Here is a 21,004-nt window from a genome sequence, read left to right as displayed (position 1 = left end):
CTCCCGCCCCATGTTGCAACCGGTGTTCGGGACCTGCGCGACTGCCACGACGATATTCGACATATCCTTGCTGCCCAGGGCCATTCTATTCTCCAGGTGGACACGTTTACTCGTCCCCCTCGTGGTAGTCGCCGTCAACCCCTCCGGGTTGTGAAGATTACCTTTGATGGTAGGACCCTTCCACCCTCTGTCATTCTTGCTGGTGCCAGGTGCTCTGTCCAGGAGTACATTCCTTCTCCTCAGCTCTGCAACAAGTGCTGGAGGTTTGGGCATGGTACCCTCCGCTGTTCCGGGACTGTCTCTCTCTTGTCCTTTGTGTAGTGGCGAAGGTCACTCTAAGTCGGAGTGCACTTCTCCCCAGGCTCGTTGCCTCAACTGCGGTGAAGCCCATCCTGCCTTCTCCCGTGCGTGTGTCCATTACAAGCTTGAGGCAGCCGTCCTTAACTTGAAGCACCGGGAGCGTTTATCTTTTCCTGAGGCGAGACGCCAGGTTCGCCGGCTCCTGCCTTATGCTAATATCTCTTATGCTCGCGTGTTGCGCTCTTCCTCTCCTCGTCCTTCCCGCCTTCCTCAGACTCACAACCGTTTCCGGGCCTTGGACCCTGATGCGCCCACTGCCCCCTCCTCTGTTCCTTTGGGTTCTCTCCCGAAGGATCCTCCTCCTGGTCCTCTGTCTGGGGTTCCCCTTCCTTCTACCCGGTCTGTCGTGTCTCCTGTGTCTTCTTCCTCGTCTCCCTCCGTTCCTCCTTACCATCCTTCCCCTCCATCTCTTAACTCTCCCCGCCGCCTGTCGGTGCAGGCTGATGTCCATCGCTCTCCAAACGGCCGTCATGTGTGCTCTCGTTCAGCTTCTCCTGTTGAGACGCTAGAATCCGTTGCCCAGTACGTGGTTGCTGGAACACCTGTCTCTTTACGTCAGAAACGTAAACCTGGCTCCTCTCCTTCCTCCTCCCCGGCGGGTAAGAAGGTTTCGCTTTCTTCCTCGGCCCCTACTTCTGCCTCTCTCGCTCCTTCCCCTCCCATTTCAGTGGTTGCGCCCCCTGTTCCTGCTATGGAGGTTTCTTTAGCCCCCGCTTCCCTCTCAATTGCTGCCCTTGCTGAGGTACGCTCCCCTCTTTCTACCCCTCCTCTTCCTGCTGCTGTCCTTGCCTGCTCCTCTCCGTTGTCTCCTCCTCTTCCTCCTCCTCCTCCTCCGGACCCCGCCCGCCCACCTCTGATCTGTTCTCCCATTTCCTTCCCTCCGTCTTTGCTCAGTTTACCCATGCCCCCTAACCCTGACTTTGCTGACCCTGATCCCGACCCTGATATTCTTTAACGTGCTCTGTTGCTCTTTCGCCTTTGTTTCTTCCTTGTTCTCTGTTTTTGTCCTTTCTCTTCTCGTCGTTGTCCATTCTTCAATGGAACGTTCGAGGTTATTACGCTAATTTCCTCGAACTCCAACTTCTGATTTCGCGGTTTTCGCCCCTTTGTGTCTGTCTCCAGGAGCCGATGCTTGGTGCTCGTCCTGGTCGTTTTCGTGGCTATTCCTTTCTCTCCCCCCCCCCCCCCCAGCTGTTGCTGGGGCTTCTAATTCTTCTGCTCTTTTGATTTGTACTGATGTTCCCTTTGTTCCTTTACTTTTTCCTTCACCTCTCCATTGTTCTGCTGCTCGTGTCTTTGTGGGGAAATGGTACACTGTTTGTTCCATTTATCTCCCCCCGAGTGTCCCGCTTTCTCTTCCTGATTTGAAACACCTCCTAGACTCCTTGCCGGAGCCTGTGCTCCTGCTGGGTGACTTCAATTGTCATCATTCTGCTCCAGTAGTTGGATGTAGGGAGACGTGCATGTAGGGAGACGGCGAAGCATCTCACAGTGAATGCCATCCGAGCTCGGCGCCATAGAACCGCAGAGGGCCAGGGAAGACTGAAGTTCAGAGAGAGATAAGGAATCGTTATAGGGAAGTCTTGAGATGGGTGCAGAAATCTAAAGGACGAGATTCAAGAGCAGGTTTACAAAGAAGGAAAGACTGAGGAAGATGAGAACCAGAGCTAACAGAAGAAAAGTGGGAATCCAGTTTGGTCGCGACCTGCAACGGGTCCGCCACAAGAGTACCAAGGAGGTGAAGGACCGGCGCGACATCGAGAACGAACTTGCCCGCTATCTTGCAGATATGCTTCCAGATCTGCGGCAGAGGAGCTTCGGACGTAAGGGTGGCAACATAAGACTTCCAGCACTCATGCTTAGTTGTACAGATGGCCCTACGGGTCACCGTTTTCGCCTTCCGAAACAAAAGATAAGAATCAGCCATCTGCCGGTGGTGGTGTCTCTTCCAGGCCGCACACTTACAGCAGACAGCCTGAGCAGAGTCCACATTTCACCAGGGAACGCACTTCTGTGGGTCCCCAAGAGGAAGAGTGAGGAATAGAGCAGAGGGCAGCGTCGAAGATGGTGTCATGAAAAAGGAGGAGGGCGCGAGGAAGAGGCAGCATGGAGAGGTCAGAGAGAGCAGCACAGAGGGTAAATAGGTTCCAGTTTGCCTTGGCAAACTGTCACCTTGGGAAGGAGAGGGAAGGGCAAAAAGAGAAAAAGTTACAAGGATGGGGAAATGGTGACTGCCATGGAGGTCATCAAGAACTCACCACATGAAATAATGACCACAAAGTCTTCTGTATAGTTAAGCAGTTTGGCTTTGGGTAACTTGAGCTTCATGAAATGTTTCATGAGAGTTGAAGAGGAAGGGACTTATTATTCCTCCCTGCAGAGTCCCATTTTCCAGCTTCTTTGAGGAGGATCTTTTTCCCTAGAATTTGACTTTAGCTTCTCTATTAAGCATACTTGCTTTGGCAAAGGCAAGAGCGTGTCCTTTGATTTCCATATCCACCAGGTAGCACAGTGTAACCAACCGGAGCATTGGCTAACTCGAAGGCTTTTTCTAGATCCAGAAAAATAAGATTTCCTGGTTTGTCATTGATTTGATCCAGGAGGGAGGTAAGGCATTCTGTAGTTCCCACACCTTTTCTGTAGGTAAACATTTTGATGCAGTGGATTGGGTTTCCATCCAATTCCAGTAAGAGTCATTTTTTCTGCACTTTTGGCCAGACAGCTTGTTAATGAGATGAGTCATGGGTTTCCTGGGGTCTTTGGGTTTTGGAATGGGAACTATAATTGCACTATTTCAAGAGAATGGTCGAGTTCTTGTCACCCATATTCTGTTGACGAGATTCAAGAAGGCTTCTTCACTCTTTTCTTCTTCTCCTAGCTTGGCTAACTTGTTCTAAGTGAATCTGTCCTCATCTGAAGCTGTGATTTTAGTTTTCTTAGTAGCTCTTCTGAGTTCTTTTAGATTGAAAGGTTGGTCTAGTTCATCAGGTAAGGCTAAACACATCGTAATTTTTGTTCCATCTTGCTGCTTGAAGTCTTTGTTGGTGAGTCGGAGTTGCTTGAGGAGGTTGAGTAGAACTAGCTATTGAAGCAAATAGATTTGTCATTCTTTCTTCTTCTTGCTTTGGATGTACATGATGGGGTGGAGCAGGAGGCAATTTTCCTTTGACCCTGTTGATCTGCCTCCAGATGTTGCCCAAAGATGTATGCTGATTTAGGTTGGCACATCAGACAAACCATATTGTTATTTGATGCATTCTGCATGCACATGATGTTGGACAGCTCTAAGAAGTTTCACATTAGCCTGGGTTCTGTATATGAAATTATTTCATGCACAATTTAGTCTGTTATGTAAATCTTTGATCCTATCACAGTAATACCAATGGTCTTTATGTTGTTGGGTAATTGTTTTCTTCTTGGGGATACCTTACCTTGAGGTGCTTCCGGGGCTTAGTGTCCCCGCGGCCCGGTCGTCGACCAGGCCTCCTGGTTGCTGGACTGATCAACCAGGCTGTTAGACGCAGCTGCTCGCAGCCTGACGTATGACGGGATGGAGTGATTTGCTGCTCTATGTATTGCATTTACTAAATCTTTTTTCCATCTCTTCAGTTTTGTTAGGCAGAGTAATTTTGGTGATAAATTTCAAGAGGTTCCTGAAACTTTGTCCAATATGCTTTGATAAAATCCCATCTGGGCTCGGGAGCTGGAGGTCTGGAAGGTAGTGCTATATTAATTTAATACATGTTCTTTTAGCAAAGTTGTTACTTGTCAGTACGTGGTCAACTGACCAATAAGACAACTCATAAATACAGGTAGAGACAAACATGAGAATCAGCTCTTCCCCCCTCCTCAATAAGGGTTGGTTCTGTCGAGTTAAGCAGACGGACTTGAGGCACTTCACCCAAAAGGTGTTTAATATGTTTCCACTGGCTTTAGTTTTTGGAAAATCAAGTAGCGGATCACCGTGAGTGTTTTAGTCACCCGAGATGATAGTAAATGTGGCAAGTGCTATTTCAAAAATTGCAGAGATCCATATCATGTTCTCTATGGCTCCTGTATACATTAAAGATGGACAGCATCGAGTTCCTCATGTTGAGATTAACTTCCAAAATTTTGACGTCCTCACCACAGTCAGGCAAGTCTGAACTGCATGACATTGATATGATTTACTAATATTGAAATGCATCTGGTGCCACCTTGTGTAATTGGGTTGTGGTAACTTTGATACCCTGGGATATTGATAATTCTTTCAGTCCTGGTAATTATATTTTGAAGTAAAACAATATTAATGTTGTCGCTGAGAAGCACTGCTCTGAGTGTTTGAACTTTGTTTTTGAATCCTTGAATGTTCCATTGTATAATCTTGAGATTAACAGAATAATGGACAATAATGACATTTGAATCTAATGAGTACATGGTAGTTTGTAATGTGCTTATTTCCCTGACGGCTTCTGTCTTCTTGGCTGGAGTGGAGAGACTGCCATTGGGTGCTGAAACAAATCAGTTTCGTCACCTTCGACTCGGTTGACATTTTCAGGTAGGGCTTGTTGGAGTGTGGAGGAATAAGTTCAGTAGATTTTTTTTTTTTTTTTTTTTTTTTTTTTTTTTTTTTTTTTTTTTTTGTTACCACTTAACATTTACTTCCTTGACTGAGGGTTGGGCTGTTCCAGTGCTTGGAATGCTTTGTTGAGCATGTTGCTGAAGGTATCTGTTAGGGAGGTAATGACCATTGGACACTTGATATGCCTTTGGCTGATTTTCTTTTGTGGTGGTGGGTGAAGAGACTGGGTTGGGTCGTGGTGTCTTTGCTACATCCAGCTACTGGAGCATTTGATGTTGAGGTCATCATCCGAGCTCGAGATATCCTGGAGGCAATAGCAGGTGTATTAATTTTGCTGCCCTTATCTGTGCAGTTGTTGTAGCCTTGTGCACAGTTTTCTCCAGTTGTTCACGGTCCTGTTTAGACTAGAAGGAATTGGCACTCTAGGCTGTTGCCGATTGTTTATTTTCATAGCTTTGGGAATTGCTGAAGAGTATTCCATTGGCTTTTAACCGAGGGTTTGGTAGTTGTCGTGGATTTGTGGCTCTGGGTAGATTCGAAGGCTTTGATTCTTTTGACCCTTTGTGGACATAGCCCCACAAAGTAGGCCATTTGCATTTGTGGGTTTGCCTTGTGCAGATTTTTGCATACATAAGTGTTGTGTAGCTTGCTGCATACTCCAGGTTGTTCTGGACATCTGCAGGCATCTCTATGGCGGCTGAAGCACCGACATCTGCAACAGCACACAGGCTCTGGATTTTATAGCTTTGGCTTTAATTGTCCATAGATCTCTAAACCGAGTGTGTTGGTGCGAGGTCCTTTTGTTACAAGCACCCGTCTTGCGCAAATATGACACCGTTTAAACTTTTTCGTTGTTAGGCTCTTACAATGCCCCAATATCACTGTTTGCATTGACTTTATAGTACAATATTTCCCCACTGAATGTTAACAAGTTTCAGATTCCTGAGGTTGGCAATTATGTCTGGGTTAGCTGTGGATATGCTATATCTGCCCGTGTCAGGTTTAGCTTCACAATCTGATCCTGGGTGATCTTTTTCTATGTGTAGCCGCAAGTGGGACCATCTTTGGCCTTTTGGTTTGAAGATGGGCTTTGGCATTGGTTTAGGAGCTGCCCTTGGGTTCAAAATAGATTTCTTCGGTTCTCCACCGTTTGACCGTTTTCTGCTATTTGCCGAAAGGAAGGGGGGTGGGCTCTTTGAGAGTGAGGTTATTCTCTGGTAACTATTCCTGTCATCTTGATCCATATAGTTTTGTGGAAAAAGTAGGGTGGCCTTGTGACCTTAATCACTCCAGAAGTATGGTCAGGAGTCATTTCCAGTGGAGGGGGGGGAAACCATGGTGGGTCCCACTTTTAGTGGTTTTTGTATAGATTGATTGTGTAGTCTTAATTGCCAAATAGCATTCAGTTTACCGTGCACTAAAACGACTTGTGCCAGTCGCTAATCTATGAACAGTAGTATCATCTTTTGTACCTCGGTAAATCCTGAGTGAGCAGTTCACTGGGAGTGTGCACGACTTCATACACTGACCTAAAGTGTGCATGCAAACGTTTGCAAAGGGGGGGCTTATGTTACCTTTTGTGATTATGGAGTTTGTTATGGGTATATATGTACAGTAATCTTTATTCTCTTCAGTTTCAAACATTTGTGTGGTAATGGGATGTCTGAATACCAAAGTGTTTATTCAGTGTTTGCTGCACTTTTCTATTATAACTTTGACCCTTAATTGTTGAATTGCCCGACTTCCAGGACGAACGTGTTTTGCTTTCAGACTGTCCCTCGTGGTCACTTGTCCCTCGACAGAATTCTTTGTGAATGATTTTTTATATTTCGCCTTATGCGTTTCTCATTGGCAGTCTGATATTTAACTCCCTCTGATTATTTTGCACTTTGATGGTGCTACATAGCCTTCCTGGTTTGGTGCCTTTGATACCAAAGGGTACCAACCCTTCCTGGTTGGTACCTTACCTTAATTCCTCAAGATTAAGAAGCAAGGCCAAAAAATACTTTCCTATGGTCTCTAGACAAGTGACAAGACAACCTAGCCCATTATGCAGTTCCAATGTCTAGAATTTTACTGTTATGAATGCCTAGTGTCATCCAGAATGATTAGGACCGAGTTCAAGGTTCTTGGGAAGGCATTTGTGAATACTATTTCCCAATTGCTTTGATTTCTTAAATTACTGTACATAAAAAGGACAGTTTTAACAGGTGCTATTATCATTTTATGTTTGCATGCACTTTTACACTAATTTCTAGGCATTTCATAGCCCGAGAATTTATTCTAACAAATTTAAAGTCAAGATTTGAAATATTGAGGCAACTTTAATTTCAGCAGTTTCCACATTGACTATTCTCCATACTTACTAGCGATTGATAATTACAAGCAATTATGCAGTTCCTTGGCTCAACTTACCAGTTAAGTGTTGTATGTATCCCTATGCAAAGTTTTTTTTATAAAAAACTATTTGCTTCAAGTTGTCAAAATTAGTTTAGCTTAGCTTTGTTCATATTTCAAAGCTGAACTTATTTCCCATGGAATAAATTATGCAATTTATCTTCAAACATCATTGTTGAACACTGATTCACTAAAGTTAAGTAATTTCCAGAATGATTGGATCTTGCCTAATTTCAGGATCAACTAGGCATGTAAAAGTCTCTGCCATTTACAAATTTATTAAAATAAAGGGTACACATTGTACAGTATTTTATTTCATCAAGTATTTACATTTTCAGGTTGTGGTAAACTAATGTTCCTGGATGCTATCACTGAAGATTCCTAAGCACCTTTAAAATTTACTCTTGTTGAACTCTAGTAGCCATGTCTCTGCATATCTGCAACCTGTCCAGGTCCTCTTTGAGGATTCTACAATCCTCATCTGTCAACTTCATTAATTTTGCATCATTTGCGAACATTGACATGTAGGATTCCACGCCTGTAAACATAATTTACGTAAACACCAAGACAAATACAGAGTACCAAGGATAATCACCTTAATAAAAACCATCAGACAGACAACACTAATGCCTAACTATGAACGTTCAGAGACTGGCACAGCAAGGCCTATCATTTTTCATGTGATTGTTGGGTGTTGGTGCACAATGTCAATTTGGTGCCAAATCACTACACATGCTTTATGTAAACCCCTTTACATTACATTCCAAGCACTAAACCTCTGGCTGCATCCAATCAGTGAACAAGCCCTGTGAATTAATGTAACATTGTTAAAGTTAACTTGCCTAGACCTATACACTTCTAGTCCATCAATTTAACATACTACAGAGCTCTGAAAAAATATCAAGTCTCAAATCAGCAGGACTGCCTGGTCCTATGAAAGGGTAGGATTATCATTGCATTACCCCCTGTAGGTTACTCAGAGCAACCTTGTAACAGTAGGACATTGTTACACACATCTATAAGTACTATATAAAAAAAAAATTTACTTTAACATTCAATTCGGCTCAAAGTTTAGTAGAACACATTTAAGGCAGTGCTTTGTTACTTTTAATCTTCATTGGCACCCGAAATAAATATTTTGCCAAATGTTATTGGAATTAATTCAGTGACATTTTATGCTACTTTTTTAATATATAGGTACAATACTTTAAATCCAGAGGGGAAAATTCTTTAAATTTTACAGCTTTATATGCATTTACAATATTTTAAACTTTCCTACATATTTTAGTAGAATTTAAAATAATGCTGATCAAACTTAAGATGGAAAAGACTAGTCAAATATTAGATTTTAATAAGTACATTTAAAGTAGAGAATCTAGTCTCCAACTGCAAAACCTTTCATGGCAATTATATCCATTTACATTGATATCTACATTTAAGCTGCATAATAGATTATCTTTGCCCATAATGCTACAGATTGTCCAACTAGCAAATTTTACAGTACACTTTAATACAAAAGTATTCAAATTAAAATTCACTACCTTAATCCTATTTCTGCAATTTAAGAGACCTTCCAACCGAAGAATGAAGTTCTGGACGTCAATCCACATTCTGGAACATTTTAAACTTCAATTAAATTATACATGAAACACAGCTACCAGTCCATGTTTTGTACTTTATTCTAGGAAAGTATTGCAGTATACAGAATAAATTTACATTACTTCACACCACCTTTTCAAGGCACAAGTACACAAATTTGACCGAAACCAATTTATGAACTAAAGAACGAAGCTACTAGCTGAACATTAAATTATGCAACCCAATTTAGGTTCAAATACATAAATACTAAATATAAAAGACCCTCAAGTTCAGTTTAAGGGCAAATGGCCCACATTACAAGATTAACAAAAACAGGGGTATTAATTGTATAAAGCAATGCCTGCAAGGACTACACTGATATAGTACCCAGTAGTCTATTTCTGATCAGGGAGAAAAAAACACCAACAGTATGGGGGCATATTTATTAAGTAGTAGAATACAAGTAAATAATTTCTGCAGAAATAAATAAATAAATAAATAAATGTTTATTTAGGTAAGGTACATACATACAAGAAATTTTTACAAAGATTGGTGGACTTATAGATAGAGCTAGTTCAAGTTCAAGTTCAAGTATGTTTATTGAGATAAGCAATAAATACATCTCAAAGGGATAGAGTAGCTTAGGCTATTTCTACCCCCCTCCACTTCAAGTCCCTCAAGGGGCGCACAAATTCAATGAGTACAAATAGACATATAACAGTACAAGAATCCCATTTTACATTGCAGGGTAATACAGCAAGTACAGCATATAATTGTTACATTCTTGGGGCAAAATTCTTGTAGCTCCTAAGTATACTGTCTATTATACCATTATCACACATCCAAACAATTTGATGTGGTACACTATTTATTTCCTTATTTCTATATTTTTCAATAAGGTGACACTCTAATACATAATGTTCTAAGGTGTGGGCGTATGGCATACTACATAATTTATACTCCTTATCTTTTTCACTGACATCAACACCGTATTGCCAGATATATTTATATCCTAATCGTAATCTCATGTAAATTGAATCCTTCCAAGTAGACTTTCCTTTACCATAAGTGAAGGACGAATTTGTATTTATTATTGAATAATTCTTAAGTGTGTTACTACTGTCCACCATTGCCATTCTCTTTATCATTTCTTCACCCTCCTGAATCACCTTGAGTCTTGTTTTTATTTGTTAGCATACTTGGCCCTCTCCTCTTTCTCATCTACATTAATGACCTTCCAAATGCCTCCCAACACCTCAAACCAATTCTATTTGCTGACGACACAACCTTCATTTACTCCAGTCCTGACCCTCTTGCTCTAAATGCCACAGTAAATACTGAGCTAAATAAAGTCCATCTTTGGCTAACTGCCAACAAACTCACCCTTAACATTGACAAAACTTTCTATATTCTGTTTGGCAATAAATCCTCTAGTCATATAAATCTCAAAATAAACAATACCCAAATTTGTAACAAATTAGATGGCAAATTCCTTGGCATTCTCATTGACCACAAGCTGAATTTCCAGGGACACATTCTAAATATATCAAAAAAAGTTTCAAAAACTGTGGGCATTCTTTCTAAGATCAGATATTATGTACCACGCCCTGCCCTGGTGACTCTCTATTACTCCCTTATCTATCCTTATCTCAACTATGGTATTTGTGCTTGGGGTTCTACTACCCAAAATCACTTACGTCCTCTAATTACCCAACACAAAGCTGCTATTAGAACAATATCCGACTCTGGCCCCAGACATCACTCGGTACCCCTACTCAAATCTCTGAATATGTTAGATATTAAGTCACTGCACATTCTCTCATGTGTATTATACATATATAAAACGCTAAACTATAATGCCAATCCTGATCTTAAAAGCTTCATAGAAGGTTGTAACAGAACCCATGAGCACCACACCAGAAATAAATACAGTTTTGATATTCCTAGAGTACGTCTTAATCAAACTAGAAATGCTCTGCAAATCAAGGGGCCCAGAATGTGGAATGACCTTCCCAACCATGTTAAAGACTGTACCTCGCTCAACCAGTTTAAGATAAAAACTAAACACTACCTAATAAATTCCCTGTAATCTACCTCACTCCTCTATTGTCAACCCATGTCTGTTATTTTCTTTTTCTTTTTTTTTTCATTTTCTTTTTTTTTAATCAACACTGTTTGTCAACCTATTGTATTTGTGCTGCTTTTTCAGTCATGTTCCCCCTTTTTTTATCTTTATTTGTATTTGTTCTCAACACTTTTTATTCTTTATGCTCAATTAGTATTAAGTTCTAGATATTAATGTTTTTCTTGCCCGAAACGCATTGCGTAATAGTGGCTTTAGGCATTGTATGTACTAGCTCTATCTATATATCAATCCATTAATGTAACATCACTTGTATGTATATACCTTACCTGAATAAACATCTGAATCTGAATCTGAATCTGTTTCAAGGTTAACTGACATACAACATCAACAAGAGTTTTTTCCGTGGCTTTCTTCGCTATGTCATCAACTACCTCATTGAGAAAAAACTCATTCCACAGTATTCCCACATGTGAAGGGATCCACATGAATCTTACTTTATGCCCAGTTTTTTCTAGTTTTTTTACATTCTCTCTACACTCTATCACAACTAGTATCGCGTACTAGTGGCTTTACAAGATTGTAAATACTTTGCTATGTATTCTCACAAACCCAATGTACTTTCTTGTATATAAATAAATAAATAAATAAATAAATAAATAAATAAATAAATAAATAAATGAATAAATGAATAAATGAATAAATGAATAAATGAATACGTCATTATTATAAATGCTAGAAGGCTTTGGGTAGCTTGGGTAGTCTTGGGTAATTGTACAGATCGCTGAAAAAGTTCACGCAGTGAGTAAATCCGCCTCATGCATTAGTTATCTCTAGGAAATTTAATGTATAAATCTTAATATATAATTAAAATTTGTAAAGTGTAAAGTAGAAATCGTGGTAATTATTTCTATATATAATGCAATAAATACTAATTAATGTGTGTGTTAATAAAGAAGATTTATATTATAGCGTAGTGAAATAGAGTTGTTTACGTTGGGTTGGGATCCACTCACCGAGAGCCAGCAGCGTGTACCTCATACTACCACAAAAGCTGCAATTGCTGTAGGCGCCTAAACCCTACAACGACAGCAAGTCACCATTAACAGGACGAGGGCCACTATTCCATAAACCAGGTAAGTGCGTCTTGACTTGACAAGTTGTGCAATATAAGATTATAGAATTTAAGGAAACTGCAGAGATCTATTCGCCCATGCATCTAGTCAAATTTGTATATAATATATATATATATATATATATATATATATATATATATATATATAATATAAATTACATATCACAAAAAGGGTTACAATAATGGTTACATGCAGGGTACAAGGCTACTTGTCACAGGTTATAGAGTTCCTTCAGCTCCTCAGATGGCGGGCAGGAACCATGGATACAGTGAGCATTTCCTCTCTGGATCGCTACACTAAGACTAAAGCGCTGAAAGAGGAAACTGGCGGCTCTAGGGTCTCTAGTTTCATTTAGCTTGGACCCCAGCTCCTTCAAAAAACTAGCAGCACTTTACCCAGGCACCAAGTGTCTCTGAGGCAGTGGGGACAGAACTGTTGTGGTGATCAAGATCTCTGTATTTATGCGACGGCTGCTTCCCGGTGATTGGCAGCACCTCCTGCCTGTGCAGCTTTGAAGTCAACATAGGTGTTGGCTAAAGTTGAAATGCAAGTGTAGTCCCACACCAACTGTCTACCATTCTTCCATTGGTTCACTGTGATCCTGTCTGGGCGACCGGTAGGCTCATCAGAGTTGCGGGGCATTAGGTAACAGGCCTCTCTCTCTGCTCGTTTCCCGGCGCTGGCGAGAAACAAATGGGCATAGTTTCTTTCACCCTGATGCCCCTGTTACCTGGCAGAAAATAGGTCCCTGGGAGTTAGACAATTGTTACGGGCTGCTTTCTGGGTGTGTGTGTGTGTGGAGAAAAAAAAAGTTAGTAGTTAATAACAGTTGATTGCTTGACAGTTGAGAGGCGGGCTGAAAGAGTCCGCCTCTCTAAGAGATAGGAGAGGAGTACAATATAAAGGAAGAAATAAGGATAAATGGGGGTGGATAGGGGGACGTAAATATGGACAAGGCACATACAAAGATTAATTATATATGCTGTATATATAATATGAACATATGTCTGACACCATATTGGAATCTGACCCAAGTATCAGTTGGGTCAACCCATGTATCGAATTCCAAAAATGTGCAATCATGTTGGAACAGACAATCGCCTGAAGAAAATTGTTGAAAACATCTTGATAAAAGACGGAAACATAATCTGTATGTAAAACCTCTACCAGAAAAAATATTTTAAGTAAAACTGAACATACATGTAGTTGTATAAAAGTTGCATTTTTCATCGCTCGTCGAGCTCAGAACCCGCAATATTTATCTCAGAATAATGCTTATTTCACATAGATAAGTTAATGAACTTAAGTGTTTTCTATGTCACAAAAAAGATAGAAATATGACAAGTGCCATTGTGCTTTCATGTGTTTTGTGATCTTCTTGGCACTTTTTTTTTTTTAAGATTTTTATGATGTGTGATGTTATACTTATTAGTCTATAAATTTTTTGCATTAGCTTTACTACCCCCTTTGTGAGGTGGCACAATCTCTGCTGTTTTAAGTATGTCAGGGATAGCACCAGCATTTAGGTTGTCTCCAAAAGATGTTTAGGGCCTGTGATAGTGTTTATTGGAATTCTTCATAATGCTCATAATTCATAATTTTATTTTCTAAAAGTGAAAATTAAACCCATACTTTGATTACATTAACATGTATCTTTATTTAATTGAAAACAGGACCTCCAAGTGTACTAAGAGATGGGTATTGTAAAGATGGATGCAACATCAGGGAGCTCCTCCTTGGACCCAGCTCATCACACGATATGCTCCCAGCATGCCGATACCTCACCTTCAAACATTACCTCAGACTCCATTACCACCAAAATTACTGATGTTGTCTTTGTTGCCACCAATGAAGCTGTGATGGTACCTAATGCAGTCATTACAGACCAGGTTTTGGACACCATGCATAAGATCAATAATATATCATGCTTGGCTTCAAATATCACAACTGCAAGCACCACCTCAAATAAAGATACTTTGAGTGTAACTGTAGCTAACACAGTCACAGCCAAAGCTACCTCAGATGCTTCAAATACAGCTAGTAATAAATTAACCATTATACGTTCAGATATCACTGACAAATTCTCAGGTATTACTAGTACCCAGAGTATAATCATGGATGCCATGGATATAGAAGACTCCTTTACATATGCAGCCCAAGCTACCACTGACATATCTCAAGCCACCACACAACCTGAAGCCGACAGAAGCACACACCAAGCTACCACAGTCACACACCAAGCTACCATGGACACACACAAAGTCATTGTGGACATGCACCAAACCACAGTGGACATGCACCAAGCTACTGTGGACACCCATCAAGCTGCCATGGACACACACCAAGCCACCACTGACACACACCAAGCCACTGTGAACATGCACCAAGCCATCGTGGACACACACCAAGCCACCACTGACACACACCAAGCCACTGTGAACATGCACCAAGCTACTGAGGACACACATCAAGCTGCTGTTAACACACACCAAGCTGACATGGACACACACCAAGCCACTGGGGACATGCATCAAGCTGCCGTTAACACACACCAAGCTGCCATGGACACACACCAAGCCACCAAGGACACACACCAAACCACTGTGGACATGCACCAAGCCATCGTGGACACACACCAAGCTACTGCACACACACATCAAGGTGCTGTTAACACACACCAAGCTACCACGGACACACACCAAGCCGCTGTAGACACACACCAAGCCACTGTGGATGCACCCAAAACCACTGTGGATGCACACCAAGCTATCACGGACACACATCATGCTACAGTGGACACAACCCAAGCTGCCATGGGCATGATCCAAGCCACCGCAGGCACAACCCAAGCTGCCACAGACACGACCCAAACCACTATCGTCTCGGTTATAATGCCTATTAATACAACTTCTATTACAGCAGCTTCAATCACTGCTGAAACTTTCACAGCTACAAAGCATACGGTGTCACACCAGAGAGACAAAGTTGCAGTAGTAAGAGAGAGAGCTCATGCAAACACAGCACCAGTAATCGTACCATCAATTGGATCAGCAGCATCAACAGTACCAGTAATCACAGACAAAGAAATAACAGTAAACAAAGCATCACAACCAACACATCCTAGACCAGTAATGGGAGAAAAAACTTACTCAGCTTCAATGAGCCCTCAGATTGTAGCTGGTGTGTCCATACCACTGTCCCCTATTAATATTCAGCACACACTACAAACTAATTGTACTCCAATGGAAGATGATAATGCAGTCGAGTGTCTCGGATCTTCAACTTCTAAGGTACCACAGTTAGCACTAATACAATTTATGATTTGTTATTGTTTGCTGCCTTGCATGTTATTCATTGCTTTTTTATATGTATGTCTAGTTTCTTTCATAATTTGCTGTGTGGATAAATCAGTAGACCTTTTTTTCCTCTCGTGTTATCATATTTCTTTTCACGCATAACATATTCTAAGATTTAAACCCAATTTGAATGAATCTTTCTCTTTAATTATTAATATCTGAAATCCCTGTTACTTACTGTATTCTTTTTATTTCTGAATGAGAGAGAGAGAGCAAAATGTAGGTGAAAAAATTTATGTAGCAGTTATAACAGAGTAAAGGAGGAGATAAGAAAAATTAAAACAAAAGTTATATAGATAACAAGAATCTCTTGGAAAGAAGAATGGGAGTTCAACATAGGAAGAGTAATTGGGAATTTTAGAGGCAGAAATAATAGTGTTAACCTGCAAAATTTTAGTAATAATTATACAGACAGCCTTGGTTGGTTACATTCCTGAGAAGGACTTTGTTAAAATGCTAATAAAATACTTGCATATAAGCTCACACAGAGAAAGACGAAAAGTGTGTAAGGTGTTTATATCCTGTCAACAATGAGTGTAATTAATTAGTGTTCATTTGTCAGAAGGGTGTCTTAGTCAGCATTTTGTAGGCCTAAAAGTGAGAGAGAATTGGTAATTGATAGTTTAGTTTAAAATGGCCGTGATGGGTCTTCCTAGTTGGGGTGGAGCATAATTTCTTTGTTGGAAAAATATCATAGTAAAGAGTACAAGAGTCTTGGCCAGACTTCAGCCTAAAATGTGTGGGGGAGGAGTTTGAAAATAGGTTCTAAATTCATAGTAATAGTGAAATACTTGGGAGATAGACAGTGGGGATCCTGAAGTGCCCAGCAAGTGCCATTGTACCCCTGTTAATGTTCATACCTTGTTAATTGGCTTAATCCTCAGACAGCAGGCATGGAGAAATGGTCATACCCCACCTATGCTCAACAAAATTTAAACAATTCTAATAAATAATCATTCATTGTATAGAATTATTAATGTGTATTTATAAAATTACAAATTAATTTGTATGAAAAACACGAAAATAAGTGGATCTTTATAGTTTCACTGGGTGGAGGCGCTTTGTAAGGCTGTCTGGCACATGCCAACATTTGGTGTTCAACTTTGCCGATGTTTTCTGTTTTATCCTTGGATGTTTTACTGATTGTTTTATCACTTGTTTTTCTTTATTTGCATTCATAGAGAGCATATTTGCATCATACATGTAAAACCCAGACAATAATTGTTTAACCACTCAAATGCGCAGAGCGCCTCTCGCAACTCTCATTAAACTAATGAGAGTTGTGCTATTTTTTTTAATTAGGCTATATTTATATTTTTTTTTATGTTTTCATCACTTTGTGAGTTGAAATGAAAATGGTGGAGTTGGGAACATTTTGACATTAACTTTACCTGAACATTTATAAAAACAACAAAAATATGTCCTTAACAATTGCACTATGAAATTTTTGCCAAAATCAGATGCACAGTGCAGGGGTTAAATCATCATATGACGATGATTGCATTTCCCTAGTAACATTCATGATGGTAACTGCATTTGTACCATGAAATGGCAGCAGGATTATTTTCATAGGTCAAGGTCTCCATTACTTCCACATAGACCTATTATATCTATATTTGCATCATGAAAAACCCAGACAATAATTGTTTAAATCTTCATATGATGATAACCACATTACCCTGTGAATCAATAGTTGATGATGTCTGCTGTCTAAGGGTTAATTGTGGTAGAAAATTTAGTGGTAGAATAATTTACAATTTATACGGCCCTTGTGGATTTGTTACTTTCACCCAAATTGAGAAATTATCCAAAAAGTAAATGAAAAAAATACACGTAGAGACATTCGTGATGATGGATCACAGAAAATGAAGCACTGAAACAATCAGATGACTGCAACCCAATTAATTCAAAACAGTTGGTTCACTTGAAACTAGCTTGTTTTCCTCTAGTGCAAATAAGTGCCAACAGGTGATGCCCTGGGAGCTCCAGCCTTCAGTGTTGACTGGAGTGAGGGCTGTTGCTGATGGCTAAGAAATTAGATCTTCCCGAGTGACCTCATCATAGTGAGTCCCACTGCTTTACCCAGATAAGTGCCGGTCATTCTTTGTCCTGTGGAGCCATTTGCTTGTTTGTCTTTCTTGTTCACAAGGAAACAAGTTCTTGCTCTTGTTGTTTGCCTTGTTGCAAGGTTCACAGGAAATGAAGCCTCATAACCACTGGACAACTCGCCAAACAATTTAAAAAAAAATTCAAGTATTTCAATCATTATCTTGAACCAGTTAGTAACGAGAACCATCCTCAGGCAGCACAGGGCCAATACGTCCCCCATGCCAACCCTCCCAGGTCAGTTCTGTCAGTGTGCACTGCTGTAGTACAGTACAGTATAGTACTTGTGGGTTGCCATCAGAAGCAGCAGGTCTCTGTGCTTCTAAGCTAAGTGCTAGCCATCTTTTGATGTTGGCCTGGAGGGGCCATTTGCATGTGGATTGTTTAATGTTTTGGTATTTGCTTCATGAGTTTTTCTAGCCAGCTTGTTGTGTGGACTTGGCTCATTTGGTGCTTTGGGCTGCATGGGCCTAGGGTATCCTTCCCTGTGCACCTGCTAGAACTTACCTGCGCTGACAGTTACTTCTGTGGTGTGTTTTGGTTTTTGCCTTTTCAAGTGCCAGACCACCAGGGTGGAGGCCTTGTCAGACATAAGTGAATCTATCAAGGTAATAAACAGTGGAACAATTAATAAGAGTATGCATAGAGCCACGTAACCCCTAGGTGAGTCAATACATTACATTAGATATTTCAAGAGTCTTTGGATCCTCTGTTTAGGCCTGCAGTTGGGCCATTCATTTGCACTCATTCATTCATTCATTCATTCATTCATTTTTGTGACTGTTATTTTGTTGAATGTCTCCAGTCCCTGGGTGTCCTGTTTGGCCATTTACCTTCAGGTCCTGGTAATTTCCGAGTGGTGTTTTAACATTTTTCCAGATGTATCAGCCTGTCAAACCCATTCTTGCTTTTGCAAGTTTGAGGGGGTACTCGTCAACGTGTGGTAATGATAATTCTTTCTGCCTGTGCCGTGCTGTTTGTTGAGTCGGTGACTCAAGTCAGTCAGGCGCAGTCACAGTGAGAGGTTGTGTTAGCTGGAGCTCCGATTGTAGTACAGTGTAATATTATTATAGCAATAATGGAAGGATTAGTGAAGGAACTGATGAATCTAGTTGGAACTCTGAGAGCAGAGATGAATTCCCTACGGGAGGAGGTACGACAGCTGAAACATCGAGAAGAAATGAAGGAGGAGACCAATATTAAAAAGACCTCGTCATGGAAAGTCGTAAAGGACAGTAGTCTTAAGAAGACCTTGACAAGGCCGCCTACAGACGCCCTAAGGACTTCAAATTCATTTGCTGTGTTGAAAGATGAGTGCTGTGGTGAGCCTGCAGTTCACTCGAAAGGGAAATCAACGAAGAGCAATGAAGCACAGGCCCCTCAAAGTGCTCAGAAAGTTAAGGAGGCACCTAAGCGAATTTTGGTTGTGGGAGATTCCCAGGTGAGGTACTTTGACAGAACGTTTTGTGCTAGAGATAGGGGGAACAGGTTAAGGGTTTACTATCCCGGAGCTGGAATTGGTGATATTATAAACAACATGAATGATATTATGGGTGGAAATGGGAACAATCCCATTATTTGTATTAGCACAGGAGGAAATGATGTTGGTCGAGTTAGGAGTGAGGAATTGATTCAGAGGTATAAAACAGCCATAGAATTAGTTAGGGGCAAGGAAGAAATCCTGATCATATGTGGCATTCTTCCAAGAAAGGGAGTTGGAAATGAATGGTTGTTGAGGGCACTTGGTGTCAATTGCCGCCTGGAAAGATATTGCAAATCAAATGCAATATCTTTCATAGATAACTGGGAACACTTCTATGAAAGAAATGAAATGTATGCTCGGGATGGGGTGCATTTGTCGAGGGCTGGGCTTGTTGTTGCTAACTCATTGGAACTAGTGGTTGGAAGCGTTTGGGTTTAAACTGTTAGTAGATAGTGGTATGGTAATTGATATGGAGGAAGGAGGTAATAAAAGTATGTGTTTATGGGAGAAAGAAATTGGCAAAATGATCAGGGAAAGAGTAGGGCCTCAAAATATCAATACACTTAGGGTATATTACACTAACAGTAGAAGTCTTAAGAAACAAAATAAATTAAATTCTGTCTGTACTGAAAAAATAGATATTATTGCACTTACCGAAATGTAGATGAATGTAGAAAATAGAGAACTATTAGCTGATTATCAAATAAATGGATTTAAACTATTTCACAAAGATAGATATATTAGACGAGGAGGGGAAGTAGCCATATATGTTAGGGACAATTTGAAATGTAGTCTCAGAGGAAATCAAAACTGAGCCACACACACTAACTATTTGGGTAGAATTAAACGAAAATGCTAATAATCTTACAATAGGAGTTATATATAGGCCACCAAATTTAGACAGAATGGAAGCAAAGCATCTATGGGATGAAATATCTAGAGCATCTAGGTCTAAAAGTATTTGTGTCATGGGTGACTTTAATTTTAGTGGAATAAACTGGATTAACAGAACAGGGAATAACGAAGCAGAAGATTTTATAGAATTAATTGACGATTGCTTTCTTACGCAACACATTAAGGAACCAACGCGGGAAAATAATAGTTTAGGTTTAGTGTTTACTAACAGGGAAACACACATTAATGACATCTAAATCGGGAGTGAACTAGGGAACAGTGATCACAAAGAAATCAGATTTAGCATTAAGTGGAATAGATCTGCAGGAGAAAATTCAGTTAAAGTGCCAGATTTTCGTAAAGCTAATTTCAATATCCTAAGAAATTTTTTTTGGCAAATAGATTGGAAAGTCTTGGGGCATGGAGGGGGTGCGGTCTTGGAGCAAGACGTGAACCCAGCGATGTGTGATGTAAAGGAGGATTTCGATTTGGATTCAAAATACTGTATAACTTATTTACAGATATTCTAAGCAAAGCACAGGAAAGTAGTATACCTTACAAATTGAATAGATGAAATACAAATGACCCGAAATGGATAACAAAGTATCTGAAAAACCTTATAGGTAGAAAGAGAGCTTGGTACAAAAGGATTAAGAATGGGGAAGTCAGTTTAGAACAAGAATTCACACAACTGGTTAGAAATGTTAAAAAAGAGATAAGGAGAGCAAAAAGAAACTATGACGTTCGTATAGCAGGACAAGCAAAGGCAAATCCTAAAGGGTTTTTCAGTTATATCGAACAAAGGTTAGGGAAAGGATAGGTCCATTAAAAACCGAGACAGGTCATAACGGATAATGATGAAGAGATGAGTAGTATTTTTAATAAATATTTTATCTCTGTATTTACTAAAAGAAGAACTTAACTCTGCCTTTAGCCGAACAAGTCTATGTGGGTGGGGACGAGGACAGGTTGGCTAGTCTAACAGTTACCAGGGATGATATTATTAAACAAATAGTAAAATTCAAACCAAACAAATCCCCAGGGCCAGAT

General features: G+C 40.3%; 1 protein-coding gene across 1 annotated transcript in view; it reads left to right on the top strand.

Moving 5' to 3' along the window:
• The first annotated feature begins 11,945 nt into the window (after nt 1-11,945).
• The window catches only part of LOC123746992 (uncharacterized), a 55,337-nt gene continuing 46,278 nt past the window's right edge, over nt 11,946-21,004 (top strand). Inside the window, exons 1-2 of the mRNA XM_045728904.2 lie at nt 11,946-12,115; nt 13,789-15,405. Coding sequence (XP_045584860.2) covers nt 13,810-15,405 — 1,596 coding nt within the window. The 5' untranslated portion in view covers nt 11,946-12,115; nt 13,789-13,809. The remainder of the gene's footprint in view (nt 12,116-13,788; nt 15,406-21,004) is intronic.

Source organism: Procambarus clarkii, chromosome 87, assembly GCF_040958095.1.
Source record: "Procambarus clarkii isolate CNS0578487 chromosome 87, FALCON_Pclarkii_2.0, whole genome shotgun sequence".
Taxonomy (NCBI): Eukaryota; Metazoa; Arthropoda; class Malacostraca; order Decapoda; family Cambaridae; genus Procambarus; species Procambarus clarkii.
The sequence above is the reverse complement of the archived record's forward strand: the minus strand, read 5'-3'. Positions and strand labels throughout refer to the sequence as shown.